Genomic DNA, 15238 nt, shown 5'->3' with positions numbered 1-15238 from the left:
ATGTGGTATTAGGAGCTAAACGGGCCTGAAGCTGAGTTTTAGTTCTCTGCTCTTTGCAAGCACGCATTCAACTGACTGGCGTCCAAGAAGTCGGAAACAAAAGTTTTGGCTGTCGGTCTCACTGGGACACACTTTCTGCAGGCTGCAACAAAGCCAGGGGCAGGTGGAACATGAGGCTATTATTCCCGCTTTAGGGCCAGCCAAACAGTCATTAATAGGCACACGACAAAGACACGTAAATGAGGACGACTGCCTTACAAATGCAAAAGAGCGGCGTGTGCCTCACTTACCAACCTTTGTGTGTGTGGGGGTGGTGGGGGTCATGTTTTGCTTACATTGTGGGGACTGAATGTCCCAAGGACAGCAACCCTGCTGGATTCATGGATGAAGCATGGTAGCCGGTTTGAACTGGAACAACAACCGCAAATCAACAATCTGAAGTCAACTACATGGTGAGGATGAAAATGTCCAAAATGAATATACTAATCAAAATATTTTCTGTATTGGTTATATTAATGAACGTATAATTAAATCAGTTAACCGCATCAATACTGCCATATTACTGTCTCGTGATCCCGTTCATCCTAGATGAAGGATTGAGTGATAAAATGAACTCAACAACTCCACGCAGTATGTACTCAAGAGCGCGAGCCGTGTTTTGTGTTGTTGATGGAGTGATATTTGAACACCCACGTGGGCTGTTTACAGTCAAGGCGCTTGCATCAGAGTAATTTACATACGCCCGTGCCGCCATCCAATCGGAATCGGGCTTGAGCGGAACGCCCGCCCACTGCCGAGAAACTCCGCTACTCCGCCGCCCGTCCCGTATAAAACGCGGCGGAGCGCTTGACACGGCATCACAAACCCGCCGCTCACGACCAGAGAAAGATACACGCGAAACGCGACCTACCCTTGGATTTAAACAATGACTTTTGAAGAATTTAGTGGACAGGATAACGCAGCTGCCACTGGCGATAGGTGAGTTTCTCATTAAGTTGATGCTGTTTTCGTTGTTTGTGTTTATCAAGTAAATACCGCGTAAAGCGTACGGACTAACGCGCCGGTTGTGTTCTCCAGAATGCAGAGCGCAGGAACGGCACTGGAGGAGCTTCTGGTCTCCGCAAAGAAGCAGGACTGCCTTACCGTTGGGGTGTATGAGTCTGCACAAGTCATGAATGTGTAAGTATCTGTATATCTATGGCTAAAAGTGTTGCTATAAGCATGCATTAGGTCTTTAGACACTCAGAGGGTGGCATATGTAAATGGTTTTTAATTACTTAGTCTTTCTGATAACGAATAATTGGATGCATCCTCATGCATATATGCAAGCAGCAGAAGTCGAACCGTTTCCTAATCAATTTATCTTCTTTATGCAACCTCAGTGACCCAGACAGCGTGGCTTTTTGCGTCCTGGCTACGGATGAGGAGTACGAATGTGACATCGCCTTGCAGATCCACTTCACTCTCATCCAAGCCTTCTGCTTCGACAACGACATCAACATTGTTCGTGTGAATGACATTGAACGTCTTGCTGACATTGTGGGCAGCGATCAGGACGAGGAACCTAAGGACGCACACTGCATACTTGTAACGGTGAGTAGCTCAACTCCTCTTTACTGCATCTACACCTACACTTTGTAAACGCCTACATTTGCATTACATCTGCATGCCATACTAATATCGCTTTTTTTTTCCTCTTTCCAAAGAGCCCCAATGCTGACTCGTGGAAAGATCCTGCTCTTGAGAGATTGGGCTTGTTCTGTGAGGAGAGCCGCAATGTCTACGAATGGGTGCCTACCATTACTCTGCCGGAGCGCTGATAGGAGATGGCTTTGGCACGTGAATGAAACCCGAAACAAGCGGAAGACGTCCATCCTAAAGGGTACACCGGTGCAAAGCGAGAAAGCTTTGAGATATTGTCTGGATTACCCTCACAACTGGGAAGATAAAAGTGCACTGACCCAGCGTACGGTTGGCCGTCCTGGAAAAGCTGATGTTCAGAATCTTTTTTTTGGACGAGCATGGAAAAGTCAAGCCTCCTGTGCCATCCAAGTCTGTTGTGGTGGAGACAATAGGAGAGACATGGACAGGTGGAGCGTGAGAGCAGGTTTATGAGACTGAAGGAGAAGAAGAGCATTGGAATTCTTGAGGAATGAGATGTGGATTTTAAAGAGGAACTATGTTTGAGTGACATTTTGAAGATGTTTTGAGGTCTAATGGGCACTTGGGATGTTGTTCGAAAAATATTACATGGACACTAGTGTAACTTGTCTTTTGTGATATCCTGGGGGGAAAGATGGATTTTATTAAGTTGTGCATTTTGTCAAATATTCATAATGCGATGTAAAAATTGTGTTTAATGCACCATTTCTGCAATGAATAAATACCTTAAAAATGCAATTATGGTATGTTTCTTTTTAAAGTTGTCGGATTTCATAAATGTGTTTTATTTTCACCCAGTTACATCAGAGGATAGAGTTCAGGGCAGTTCAGTAACACGGAGAAAGAGAGATTGCGAATGCACTAGAGAAACTGGCATCTCTCCAAGCTCTTCCTGACCTTTCACCACCCATGCACCAGCTGCTTTCTTTAAACGGCTTGCTCAACTGATGGCCCCCTTTGCAATGGGGGACTGACTGACTTCTGTCATGTGTGGGTTTTGCACCATCCATTTGGAGCAGAGGCAGGGTAGAGCCAGACCCGTTAAATGACTAATTGAGCTGAACTCACCAAACACCAGAGTCGAAATTGAGCTGTCTTGTCAGTAAAGGTTACAACGGAAGAGGTGATTTTAAATATAATAAACATCTTTATTATTTCAATTAAATGTATTTATTAAATTGAATAAAACAGTGCAGTACATTATCAGCAAGTCAGGACTCTTGCTTTACTAAGTCGATTCAGCTTATTCATTGTGTGCAAATGGTTTGTGGTTTACTAGAGAAAGGGTTCTAAACTACCAGTAAGACAGCTACTCATTTGTGGTTTGTTTGATCTCTGCTATGCTGTCCAGTCAGCCTCGTGCTCAGTCTTACATCACTGGAAATTTTCTGAACAGAAAGCTGCATGTGTTTAACAGCAAATACTTGCACCAGGTGTTGTGTACCGATGGCAAATGCCCGAAGCATGTGTATCCAAACTTAAAAGAGCATTTCAGGTAGTGCCTGAAAAGTCTTTGTGCACTTGAAAGTCAACCGACAAGAAAGCTAAGCTCATGCACGCACAAAGCAACACACACCTGCTTTCCAAAACAAAGAACGGCAGACAGAGGGTTCACAAAGAGAATCTTTCGCTCCTTCGGATAGTAATTGATCTCCGCAGTTTACTTTCATTAACTAATGACAGCTAAGGCATTGAAGTCAGGAAACTGGGTCAATTTCATTGGAGGTTCAGTGGAGATCCCCTTCAGGTCATTCTAGTAACAAACACCCACAAACTGTTTTCTTTGAAAGGAGTTTCACGTGTCTCGTTTCTACTCTAATACAACTAAATTTCTTAATTTTGAGAAGTGGGAATATATGTGCATCCTAACTATGAACCAGAGAGCAATTAAAAACCAATTAGACAGACAGTTAACAATGTCTTTTTTCAAAAGCTGTTGACGTTTCCTCAGAAACAGATAGCGGATTCAAGAAAAAAAATGTATCTGTTACAGATGTGCAGTTAAACATATTTTTCTGAACTGCTTTTTGTGCTTTTTTCCCATCAGACATATTTCTCACCTTTTTTAAATACATGTTGTAATATGTCTGGCTTCCTCGGTCTGGTCATTTGGTCATGCCTGACTTAAGCAACTCAAACATCTGTCACCTGCTCAGAAGAGAGGGCACTGCATGTGACTAGCGATGGGCCCTCACATGCTCTCAATACGAAACGCATTTCTCATCATATTTCCGCCCAAAACGTAGCGTTTTTCTCAGAGACCAAGAGACCTTCTGTGAAAACCACACAGTACTTGTCGGGAAATGTGAGTGAAAGGTCAACTTCCCTGTGCACAAAGTGAGTTTCAGACTTTCAGCATTAGACTACTCACCACCTTGTAAACAGCAATGACTTGTTGCTCCCCACTGATTAAAAAGTTGTGTTCACAGGTGCACAAGGCTTCAAAACACCAAGAAAAAAAACACTTCACCCTGAAAAACCGCTTTGCAGCTGGCTTGATGTCTGCACTGCACACATGTGCCCCTCCTTTGTAAGCCCTGCAGCTAGTGACTCAACCCAGACGGTAGTAGTGGCATCTGCTGTTAGCACTAACGCTCGCTCTGATCACCAGCCACAGACATAGTGTTCTGTCTAGTGACTCAGGAACAGCGAAATGTAAAGTTACGAAAGTAGAGTTTGGGTTTGAGAGTAGACAGCAGAGGAGAAAGTAGATATGAGAGTAGACATCAGCTTTTACTGAAAGTGCTGTTTTGCATATATGGTCATGATGTTTGACTATAGGTCGAGACCAAAAAGTCAGTTTTCTGTCCTCAATAATGCATATGTATGAAACACAGCACACAATCACTACCAAACCAAGCAGCTATCTATCGGTCAGTGCACTATTTTCTGTGACCAAACGAATCTGCTGTGAAATTTGCACATGGAATTCTTTCGCCCTCATGCAAATCTCTATTGAAATTCCTAGATTTTGCACCTGGAAATATGTAAATGTGATTACATTGTAATTCCAAAATTCAATGCTTATGTGAACAAGCTCTGGGAACTTCTGGGAAGTTCTATGGAAGTTAATGGTCTTCTTTTGTGTTGGACAGAACAAACTAATTCTTGCAGATTTGGAACTACTCGAGGTTGAGTAAATGATTCAATGTTTCATTTTTGGGTGAACTATTCCTTTAAGAATAGGGCAGAATTCTCCTGACTTTAAAAAGCTCAAGCATTTGAAGCTGCAGACGACAAAATGCACCATGTTCTTATATTAATCAGAACAATATTGTGCATTGGGGCAGATGCTAATGTAATTATAATGATCTTTCCGGCTATCGTTCCTGGCGTGAATGAGACTCTTGGCAGTCCAAGGATAGTTTTTTTATTCATTTCATTACGTTTAGAGAGCATGGATGCATGAAATTCAAGAAAAAATGATGCATATACTGCAGAAATGTGTGCATGCTTGTACATTGTTGTGAAACAGAGACAATTATTCAACAGATCTCGTTTCATTCTAAAGAAGTCCGTGATCTCCCTGATTACGATTGGCTGCTCTTTATGTAACCTGTACTGATCTCAGAGTACAAGAACTAACAGGCCCAGAATAGCATTGTAGCGCTTGGGTACAGACACTTCATTCTGGCCTGAACTGTGTGGTATGAGTGCAAGGCACACCAGGATATTTGTGGGTCACATGCTGCTCAGATTGTTCTGCATTCCTTTTCATTGATCTACTATTAAGGCAGTACTACAGGGTGGAAGACAGCATTAAAATTCCTGGCATTTTTAGGTTATCTTTTATAGTCATGTGTGCTATGCCGTCATTGTGGGAGAGGCACAGTCACAAATTTGGCAGCGCTAGTAATGTTCAAATATGATGCCTAAATATGTTGGTATAAGCATGTATGCCAGATATTTGAGAATGCAGATCTGACATCCACACAATATCAGAATCAAATGCAGAACTGTTCAGACACGTTTAGTCTGTATACAGACATGAAATGCAGTAGGTATGTTGAGATATCGGCACTATGTGCTTCTTCACATGCCTCAGATATCTGAAAGTCTGTGGCAGATGCCACTGCAGGTACAGCAGATTGCCAAATGTGAGCTACATATGGAGTTTAAGAAAAAAACTACTCTACAGAAACGCAAGCAATGTCTTGAGGATAATTCAGAGGCTGAGAAAGAGACGCATGAGGTGAAATTCTTGAGGTGTTATTAGAGTGACTAAAGCTCTCGGGAACAATGATTTTCTGTTAGTTAAGCTATTTATAAGATGCAGTTTTTAGCATCATTTTGGTGAAATTTCACAGGTACAAAATATCCAACATTGTTGCAATGCATTTCAGCCTCACACAAAACTCCAGACTGTGAAGATTCCTATTGAAATGATTGTATTTCTCCCAAATAATTGTGTTACCTTGAAGCATTCAACTTTGAGAATGCATCATTTTGCAGGCTGTAAAATAATGCATGGTTTTAAATGAACAACTTTAGTACTTGACAGTGGGCCAGGGAAAGCAATGACAGCATCAAAATGTTAAGAAATGCAGAAAAGTATAGGATCGGCAGCAAATAGCAATGAATTTCAGGAATACATATGCATCTTAAGCATATAAATATGCATATTTTGCTGGGTTTCAGTTCTTATTTGTGTAAGTGTTATAGCATTTTCCTGCAGAAGTATAAATACAAGTGCAAATGCCTTTGATGTAAATGGTCACATAAGGAAGTAGAGAACAAGAGAAAGTGTCAAGATAAATATAGTCCAAGAGTTTTTAGCAGCTGTGTTACCCAAAGCATTCTGACTTACTCAGCTCATAGCACCAGCATGCTGTAAAAAGGAAACCTCTGGAGAAGCTCTAGGCATCCTTTAAAAAAAGACAGAGTCCATATGAGACGATACAGAACATTAATGCAAAAATCTGTTTAATTTAAGTCAGATCTTAAATATCACGGTCTACATCTAGCTGTGTTCTATGCAGTCACTTGTTTCACTGCACCAAGACAAAACTAAGCCCATATAAACAAGTTCAGTATGTAAGATAAGAGGAATGTTTAAGTTAACAATATTACAGTATCACTAACTGCTTTCTATGCTTAATTCAGCAACACAGATTAAAGGGCCTTTCCAATTCACTAGGGATAGTTCCCTAATCCAAAAGGATAAGATAGAACTGACTTAGTGCAAGAAGCCAGAGAGTTTAACAGGATTACACAAGGGTATCAAAGGAGTCTAGAAGCCTCACTGACTCCAGATCTTTATGATGGTCTAAGCTTTATAAATGCACCTGCTTGTCATCAAAGACATTTGCTACATGACAAAGAGACAACAGAAAGACAAATACAGAGAAACAGATAGGCATGATGACATGATTGATAGATCGAATCAAAGAGAACACTCACAAGTGACTTACTTTCTTTTGAATTTATTCTGCAACTTTTCCACACAGGCAAGGTAACAGAGCGTAAAACAACAAAAAAATGAAATGGGTCACAGAGAAAAAGGGAAAATTACATTTTGAAGCCGGACAGTGCGGGGTGGAAAACATTTTTGTTTTCTTGACAGTTGGATCTGAAAGGTCAGGGTCACCAACTGATGCCCTTGACATGTGCAAACAAGCAATAGTAAAGAGTGAGACACTCAAGTATGATCTCTTGCCCTCTCTGTCTCCTTCCCAGCAATGTCGGTCTGGCAGTGACATAGATCCAACATAGAGAGATCCATACACACAATATGCTTTATTTACTAAATTCAAAGTTCTTACAGATTTCAAGTTTCTTTGGTCTCTGAGCAAAGTAAACAATGAACACGAAGCAATAAGTATATTCATTTGATATTGCACCATCACATGCACAGGATATTTGGTGGAATATTCACACGATTTACACAACTTTAATATGCACTACCGGTCACATATTTTTTTTCCAGTGAGGTGGAATCTTAATGTATCTGATGCAACACCCTGCTTTCAGAAGCACATATTATATTTCACCCGATCTCATCATTCCTGCTTCCTCAAAGAACGCTGTAACCCTGGCAACAAGGATTCACCCTATTACTTTCCTCCTGCCTTCACAAGACTCTCTTACCACCAAATAGCAAAACACAGCCCACTGTTGTTGAGTGGAGCCATGCTACTGCAGGAAAACAAAGCTAAGCTCTCCTTGTTTTGATGATGTTGCTTAATCTGTGTGGATGAGAGAGACTCGAGGGAGGGGCAGCCAGCTGAGTGCTTGTGGAGTTTTGACCAATCAGAAACCTGAATCCTTTGCCTTGCTGGTGTACGAGTTGTTGCTGGTGGTAACAGAGCTCTGATTGGTTGTTGAAAGATTGCTCAACTGTGTCTGTGAGAAGGAGTTTTGAACAGAGTTATTATTGTTTTGGATCAAAGAGGTGTTTTGATTAAGCTTGTTTTTATTTGGCTCAAAAAGGGTGAGCAGAGTTTACCAACCCTGTGATGTCATAGATGTTTATCATCTACCTTTTGCATTTTTGTGACCAGGTCCCAACGTCAAACAAATCGCCTTTGATATCCTGCGTAAACAGGGTCGTGCGCCACAGGTCGAATTGCGGTATTGATTTTGGATGTCTCTTTCATTCTCAGTCTTCAAAAGGTGTCACTTTAAAAACATTTAACTTAGGTTAATGCATAACTTTGTGTATTTTTAGGGCACAAAAATTCGTACAAATGACAACAGTCAAGTTAGGGTTCAATGTAGTTTCTCTGGCTGCCAAAGTTCAAGAGCATTTAATGCATAAATTTAATCTTGTTTTCTCTGAGACAAAGCACACTGAAGATGCTTGAATGGGATGTCTTTGTCCTGAGATGCACTGTTGCTTTGGAGACAAGCTAAGCTGTTAGCCAATCAGAGCTTAACTGTAGGGCTGTTGCAACTTTTATTGTACCCCCTCAGAGTACAGATCCTGCAGTACTGTAACAAACATATTTATCTGTGTTATGAGGAAAAAGAAAACAAACAATCACAGGGATAAGTAGGGGAAACTGTACAGTTTACTAATTTGCTAGTCAATAACATGTAGGAGGAGCATATTCTTCATCTCTTATATATTACAAAAAAATCATATTTTAATTTTATATATATATATATATATATATATATATATATATATATATATATATATATATATACAATTTCTATAACATATTGATTAAATATAAAATAATAATTAACATAGTTATATAAAATGATTACATACTATTGCAATACAATATTACAGTATATATCTATATATATTTGTTTAAAATTAGAATTTTTTTGCATCAGCTATATTAGTTTCGGCTGTGAAGCATGTTTACAAAATGCCATTATGAAAGCCTTGCAGGAAAAGTGCCATGTGACTCACAGTCTAGAGTCCACAAGTGGGAAGTCATTTTATAACTTTCCTTACACTTACACTTAGATAATGTACTTGACACTGAGTAAACCACAGGCTGTTATAATAACAATAATGTCAAGAACACCAAAGAAGCTGCAAAAACTACAATACTCCCTCAATATCTCCCTAAAAAGTGCACAACAGGGTTATAAACAACCCTGCTCTGCCGTGCATGAAGTGGTGCAGACGCAGGTGCTGCCATGTGTGTGAACGGAGATGTGCAGCCAAACATGCCGCTTGTGTAAACAACGACCAGCACCCGGCTTTCAGACACACAGGATGCAGCTGGTAGAACTGCAACACCATGCAACTGAAAGAGACAAGGAGAGCAAATACAGACAAAATGAAAGAGAGGCGTATGAGAGGAAGTGGAAAGGTGAACGAGCTGCGCCGTGGTGAAGTGATAGCCATCCTGGTTGCTGGGTAGAAGAGAAACTGTTTCATCAGCACACAGCCTGTAGTGGGGGGATATGCTCTTGAAACAGAGATGGGTGGTTCAGGCTTCCCCTGCTCCTTCCTCCAGAGCTAATGGAAGGAGCACAAAGGCTGTGCCTGTGCCTGAGGGTCTGCAGTGGGCTGTAATGTCCTCCAAATTAAAGAGCTTCTAGTGCCTCTGTGATGGAGGGGTGGGCTGAGAGGAATCCTCGGACTGTATTAATGGTTGTGGATGTGCCTGTAAAACACAGTCGCTTGCATTTTGTGCAGAAGTGAACAAAACAAGAGCATGTTTTGTTACCGTTATCGCTTCATTATTCCTACTATTTAAAACCTCTGGGTTTTTAACTGACTTCCCACAACGTTGTATAATGACATTCTTCTCAACTGTAGTATTACGCAATAATTATGCTCTAATTTTCTTCATTTGCTATTCTGTTATGTTAGTCATTTGATATGTGCACCTATATCTTCTATCTTAAACTTGAAGGACCCTCCTCCTCTTTGCACTCATTTACCTTTATCCCTAACTCCCTTCCTCCCTTCATGACATTTGGGGGTCCCCGAGAGAAGCAGATGGGAATACGGTCTGGAGCCCGAGGGAGAGAATCCCCATTCAGAGCCACACAGACAGTCTCCACTTAGAAAGGCTCTTCAAAAGGCACATCAAAAGCAAAACATCTCTCTAACCACTTACATTTCACCTGTTTTAAACCTAAATACACACACATTCACTTGAAAGCTTGTTGAATTTTATGCATTTTGGCTGTTAGGTGCATGAAAGGCATTAAGGGCATGAACATTACCTGATTGTATACCTCATGATTTACATTGCAAAAAAAAAACAAATCAAAACATTTGTAAAAAGCTTTTAAATTAATCTGATTAATTTGACATTTTGTCTAGTAAAAATATGTATTTATTTTTTACAAAAAAAATGAATGCACTTCAAAGTACTGCATAAGATGTTTAATACAGTCAGATATTTTATACATTATACAAGTCTTACTGTCTACTTAATATCTTGTGCATTTTTGCTTCTCATATAAATTTATAATATAAACTTCCTATATGTAAACTAGAGATTTAAACTAGAGATTTTTTGTTACAGTGCAACCAGTGAAATTTACTTGCAAACTTCTACACAAATTTCTTTTTTAAGTACAGTCAGACATCTCTTTTTTTGTGCATAAGCCACATTGCCCATCATTAGCAAGGTGATCCTCTGCATCTAGTGTCATACATTAGCATCATTACATGGATAAAGTACGTGGATAAACGATTTTCCCAACCACATGCCCCACAGCACTCTTTAACCCCCGAAGCAATATAACATAGCCGGGTCTATCAGTGGCTTGCTTGATGGATGCTTTTGAAGGTGTCAAGTATCACTGCAATGTGTGTTGCAAACTGTTGCTGAAAAAGCGGACATTAAAGTGAATTTGGGTCCAGTGAGGGGCCTCTTGACCCTCCAGTTCTATTGTGCCTAATGAATGGCAGATTGAAGGAACTGACAGCTGTGCTCGCTCGTTTTCTCTCTCTCTCTCTCTCTCTCTCTCTGATTCCCTCCTCCTCTCATTTTCCTCGACAGCTGCCCTTGCCTCAGGCCTCTGTGGTTTTGGCTCAGAAAGATTAGAGAGATGTTAGCACGTGTCCAATGGCTCCAGAGACAATGCATAGACCCCACGTCTCTGGCTCTTTCTCTCGTTGGCTTGTTACCCAGCAGAGCTACAAAGACAGCCAGCCGGGCTCCCGTGCTCATCCAGAGAAACGCTCCAGCCAGAGATACATAACAGGAAGGACAAAAGGAGCTGAAGCGGCAGCAGTCAGGGCTGATGCGTCCAGATCAAGCTCTGGTGTGTGGCATGGTGGCAGCTGCTTCTCCTGCGCAGGAAATCTGACTCTGCTTTCTTTCACTGACACATGGCTGGCTGCAGGAACAGGAGCGATACAGTGGTTTGGGAGGGGGAGAGAAGCGTGCGTGGGTCTGCGCCGGGAAGAAAGGGCACACTTTGGCCCAAATAGCTACTTTGCAAATGAATAGAAGGAGCTAGAGCACAGAATGAGACACTTTGACCACTCAAAGAGGGGGAGCTGGGGGGAATCATGTGACATCTATCTCCACTGACTCTACACAAAAGAGGCTCAGAAAAGGGGTCTGCATTTGACATATTGATACAGTTGTGCTGGTTTACCATAACAAGACAAATACAGATCATTCCTGTAAACATTTTTTGATAAAGAATATATGCAATCTGCTGATCGTTATTGTAAACACTCGTATACATAAAACATTTTAAAAATATAGAAAAATAAATTCAGCATTTAAAAATATAAAAAATACATTATTTAATTGCTGAAATTATATATTTTTAGATATCATTTAAGTATACGCATGACATGTACAGACAGAATTAGTATTCATGTTTTTTATGCAACATGCAGAAACTGCAAGAGAAGCTTTACATTAATACTATAACAGCTACTTTGCTTAATTGGCTTTCAGGAGAAATGATTGAATACTATATATTGTTAAGTGGTCATTTTAGTGGTTCAGTGGACACAAAAAAACTGACCAGTCACAATCACGTATTGCTTGAGAGCCATTGAACAAATAGCATATTCAAAACGATTATAGTTTAGCGACAAGACAATGGGATGTAATTTAAGGTTTATGACCTGCCAACTCGGAAACTCTGGTCTTAAAATTAATTGACCTATTTTCCAGCAGCAAATACGACGTTTCTAATCAAGAAACTTCTGTTTACTATAATTCAGATAGCACATGAAGGTATCCTTTTATACTGGCTAGCTTTACGGTCTGTAAATTTAAATGTAAAATTAATGCATGAATCTCTGCGTTGCGAATTAGGGTTAATATACAGGCTAGCTCTGTAGTCAAGTGACAATCTATTCAAAGGCTTAATTTGATTTGACTATTAAAATGAATTCTGCAGTAACTGCCACATGCAGCGCTTGATTGCGTCTGCTCATTCGCTTTCTGCTTTGTGTAATAATTAGAGGAGTTTACATTGTCAGACTGCGCCGTGATTAAATTACAATCACACCCTCTGTGGGGGCGTGTGCTGGGGCAGATGGTTTTGCTTGACCCAGAATGATGGGCCGTTGTGTGAGCTTCTGGGTCAGCCGTCATCTCAACAAAAGATTCATTTGGATGAAAACGAACACTCATCGGTCTTGCAAAATGCTGCCTATTATATGCTCTTTTGTTACAAAGTGTGTCTGTTTTCACTGGGCGCCTGATTGTAACGTCTTTACGAGTGAAGTGTGCATGGCCAAGCGTGATTAGACAGTTATTTAGCATGGTATTTGAAACCGAAATTGATGCTTCGGTTCATTTGGATTGTAGTAGTTTTGTGCAACATTATTAGAGCCATTGTTAACTGTATCTTATGCCAATAAAATGTAACTTAGCTGTTCAGGCTTTTCTTTGCTCTGAGTGGCACCGTGTCTTTTTGCTCTGAGGGCATAATGTTGGTGTACGTCCAGTCATGATGAGATCACTGCCTAACCCACAGTGACACAATCTGTCAGTCTGCCACATTTACAATTAATGAGTCAGTGTTACAGTTAGACGCTCCAATAATTCAAGTGTCGGTTGATTCTGAACTCTTGAAAATATTTCTTACAATATTCAGTCAGGGAAAGAGGGGGAAACAGGGCTTAGAGGGTCATTTTAATGTCAGCTTTATTACACAGTTCTCTGGCCTTCTTCAATCTGATTGGTTAATAGTGCCACTCATTCAAATAGTCAAAGCATTACAAATATATTATATGACCGCTTGGAAATTTCAATGACACTAATTCATGAACAGAAATAATAACGTATTTTAAAGGCAAAACTCAACAGATGGTTGTGTGGTTGTTTCTCGAGCACATACTGATGTATTTATATTTGATTGATTGATTTATTGATAAGTAGTTCACATCCGTTATTTGGATTAAAGCGCAGTTCATTGGTTATTGTTACTCAATAACATCTAAGTGACTATACATTATTCATTACATATTATATCATGTACATATTTCCAAATTTAGCTTAGTAAAAGAACAAAATGCTATGAAATGAATCATACACCCAAAATTGAATAGGTTCAGTCTCTTCAGCTCATTTCTGTTCATTTGGGGAACTCTCTTAAGTTCCTCAAGAAGGATATCAAAGCGCGAATTAGAGAAGTTAAGCTTATAGGAAATATTCTGGCGTTTGATGTTACAGTTAATCCGGAGTTTGAAGCTCCCCCAAGAAACATAAGTGGTAATTTCCTTCCTCGGCGTTCAGAGAAAACCTGTTTACATTTACGCCCAGCACCTGCACGGGGCTGTACAGGGCTCAGGCTGCCTGCGGTTACTCGCTGTGAGAGGGACTTCACTGCCAAGTTTCAACAGAAACAGTCATGCGTTCGCTACACCTGTGGAAACACCTCTGAACTGTGTCGTAAAACGCTGAGATCTTCAGAAAAAAACTGCAGGCTGCAGCAGTGACAAACAGGGGTTGTTCGGTGAACGCTATCACTGGGAATTTTCTGCTATCAAATCAGAGATAAGCATGTCTCGTTTTTGCTCATTAGTGAGTGGCTGAGTGTAAATGATTACATCATCTTTTGTGTTATCCTTTACACTAGAGCTGGAATGTGGCTAAAGGTCTTCAGTCCACCCGAGATAAACAAGCTGGGATGGGATACAGATAGTAATACAGAGGGATCGCTCACTTAATGCTATGTGTCTTATCATTCAGGATTGTTTGTTTCATTATTTAGCAATTTAGTATGAAAAGATAAATGCTTTTACAAATATTCATTTACCAGATGCTTCTAGAAAAGGTGCCTGATGCATGCATCTTTAAATATATGCAAAAAAGAAAATTAGTCAAGTGTTTTCTTTTTCTTAAAACATTCAAATAAGAATGTTATATTAATGTTAAAAATATTACTATACTAATATTAATAATAATGTGTCCCTATTATTATATTGCAATATATTGCATATACGCATATGGCTATTTTATTTAAAGAAATATATAATTATGAAATCATCTTTATTTTTATTAAAATAATAATAATAATAAATCATAATGTATTACTATTATGACATTGCAGTACATGTCATAATAATAAAAATAATAAATACAAATATTATTAAAATGATAATGAAATAAATGTATTGAAGCAGCAGCAGTAGTAATACTTAAAGTAATTACTAATTACTGCTTATAATAATCACAACAACATATCTGAGGATTATTTTATTGCAATAAAATACAAATGACAATATATTGTAAATATAATAACGATAATTATTAATACGATTGATAACAAAGTAGCATGATGATGATGACGATGATTAGCATTACCGCATAAACATTACGTTGGAAACAAGGTAACTCACCCGAAAGACTTAGACCGGATTACACCAGCATGACTTTCCATGCTGGTTCATGCAGGTGGACCGACATGGAAGTGCTTTTTCAAGCAAAAAAGGTCAACTGGCAAAGTACATCTATAAATCTGGCTGAGCAAAAGGGTTATGTTGGTTAAACTAGTTAAAGAGCCTGGTTATGATACCAGCATCCGAGCGCAGCATGGTGTTATCGTACTGGTTTCGTGTTATGCTGGTCTGTTCAACAAAGCATGAACTCAGCACTGTTAATTCTACATCAGGACAGTTTGTCCTCTAACAGCTGTCAGACGGAAATAACTACAGCTGGACTGTGACCTGTCACAAAAA

General features: G+C 39.7%; 1 protein-coding gene across 1 annotated transcript; it reads left to right on the top strand.

Annotated features, from left to right (window-relative positions):
• Positions 1-818: 818 nt before the first annotated feature.
• Positions 819-2400, top strand: gadd45ga (growth arrest and DNA-damage-inducible, gamma a). Its single transcript, XM_043247974.1, has 4 exons — positions 819-978; positions 1078-1179; positions 1383-1593; positions 1707-2400. Exons 1-4 carry the CDS (start codon positions 926-928, stop codon positions 1818-1820), a joined length of 480 nt encoding a protein of 159 aa, XP_043103909.1. The 5' UTR covers positions 819-925; the 3' UTR covers positions 1821-2400.
• Positions 2401-15238: the final 12838 nt, after the last annotated feature.

The sequence above is a fragment of the Puntigrus tetrazona genome, chromosome 8 (assembly GCF_018831695.1).
Source record: "Puntigrus tetrazona isolate hp1 chromosome 8, ASM1883169v1, whole genome shotgun sequence".
Classification (NCBI taxonomy): Eukaryota; Metazoa; Chordata; class Actinopteri; order Cypriniformes; family Cyprinidae; genus Puntigrus; species Puntigrus tetrazona.
The sequence above is the reverse complement of the archived record's forward strand: the minus strand, read 5'-3'. Positions and strand labels throughout refer to the sequence as shown.

Bases quoted from the DNA above. Each gene is read 5' to 3' on its own strand.
- gadd45ga (XM_043247974.1), top strand. From the start codon at position 926: ATGACTTTTGAAGAATTTAGTGGACAGGATAACGCAGCTGCCACTGGC. The intron at 979-1,077 runs GTGAGTTTCTCA...TGTGTTCTCCAG, and splicing joins GCAGCTGCCACTGGCGATAG to AATGCAGAGCGCAGGAACGG. The intron at 1,180-1,382 runs GTAAGTATCTGT...ATGCAACCTCAG, and splicing joins TCTGCACAAGTCATGAATGT to TGACCCAGACAGCGTGGCTT.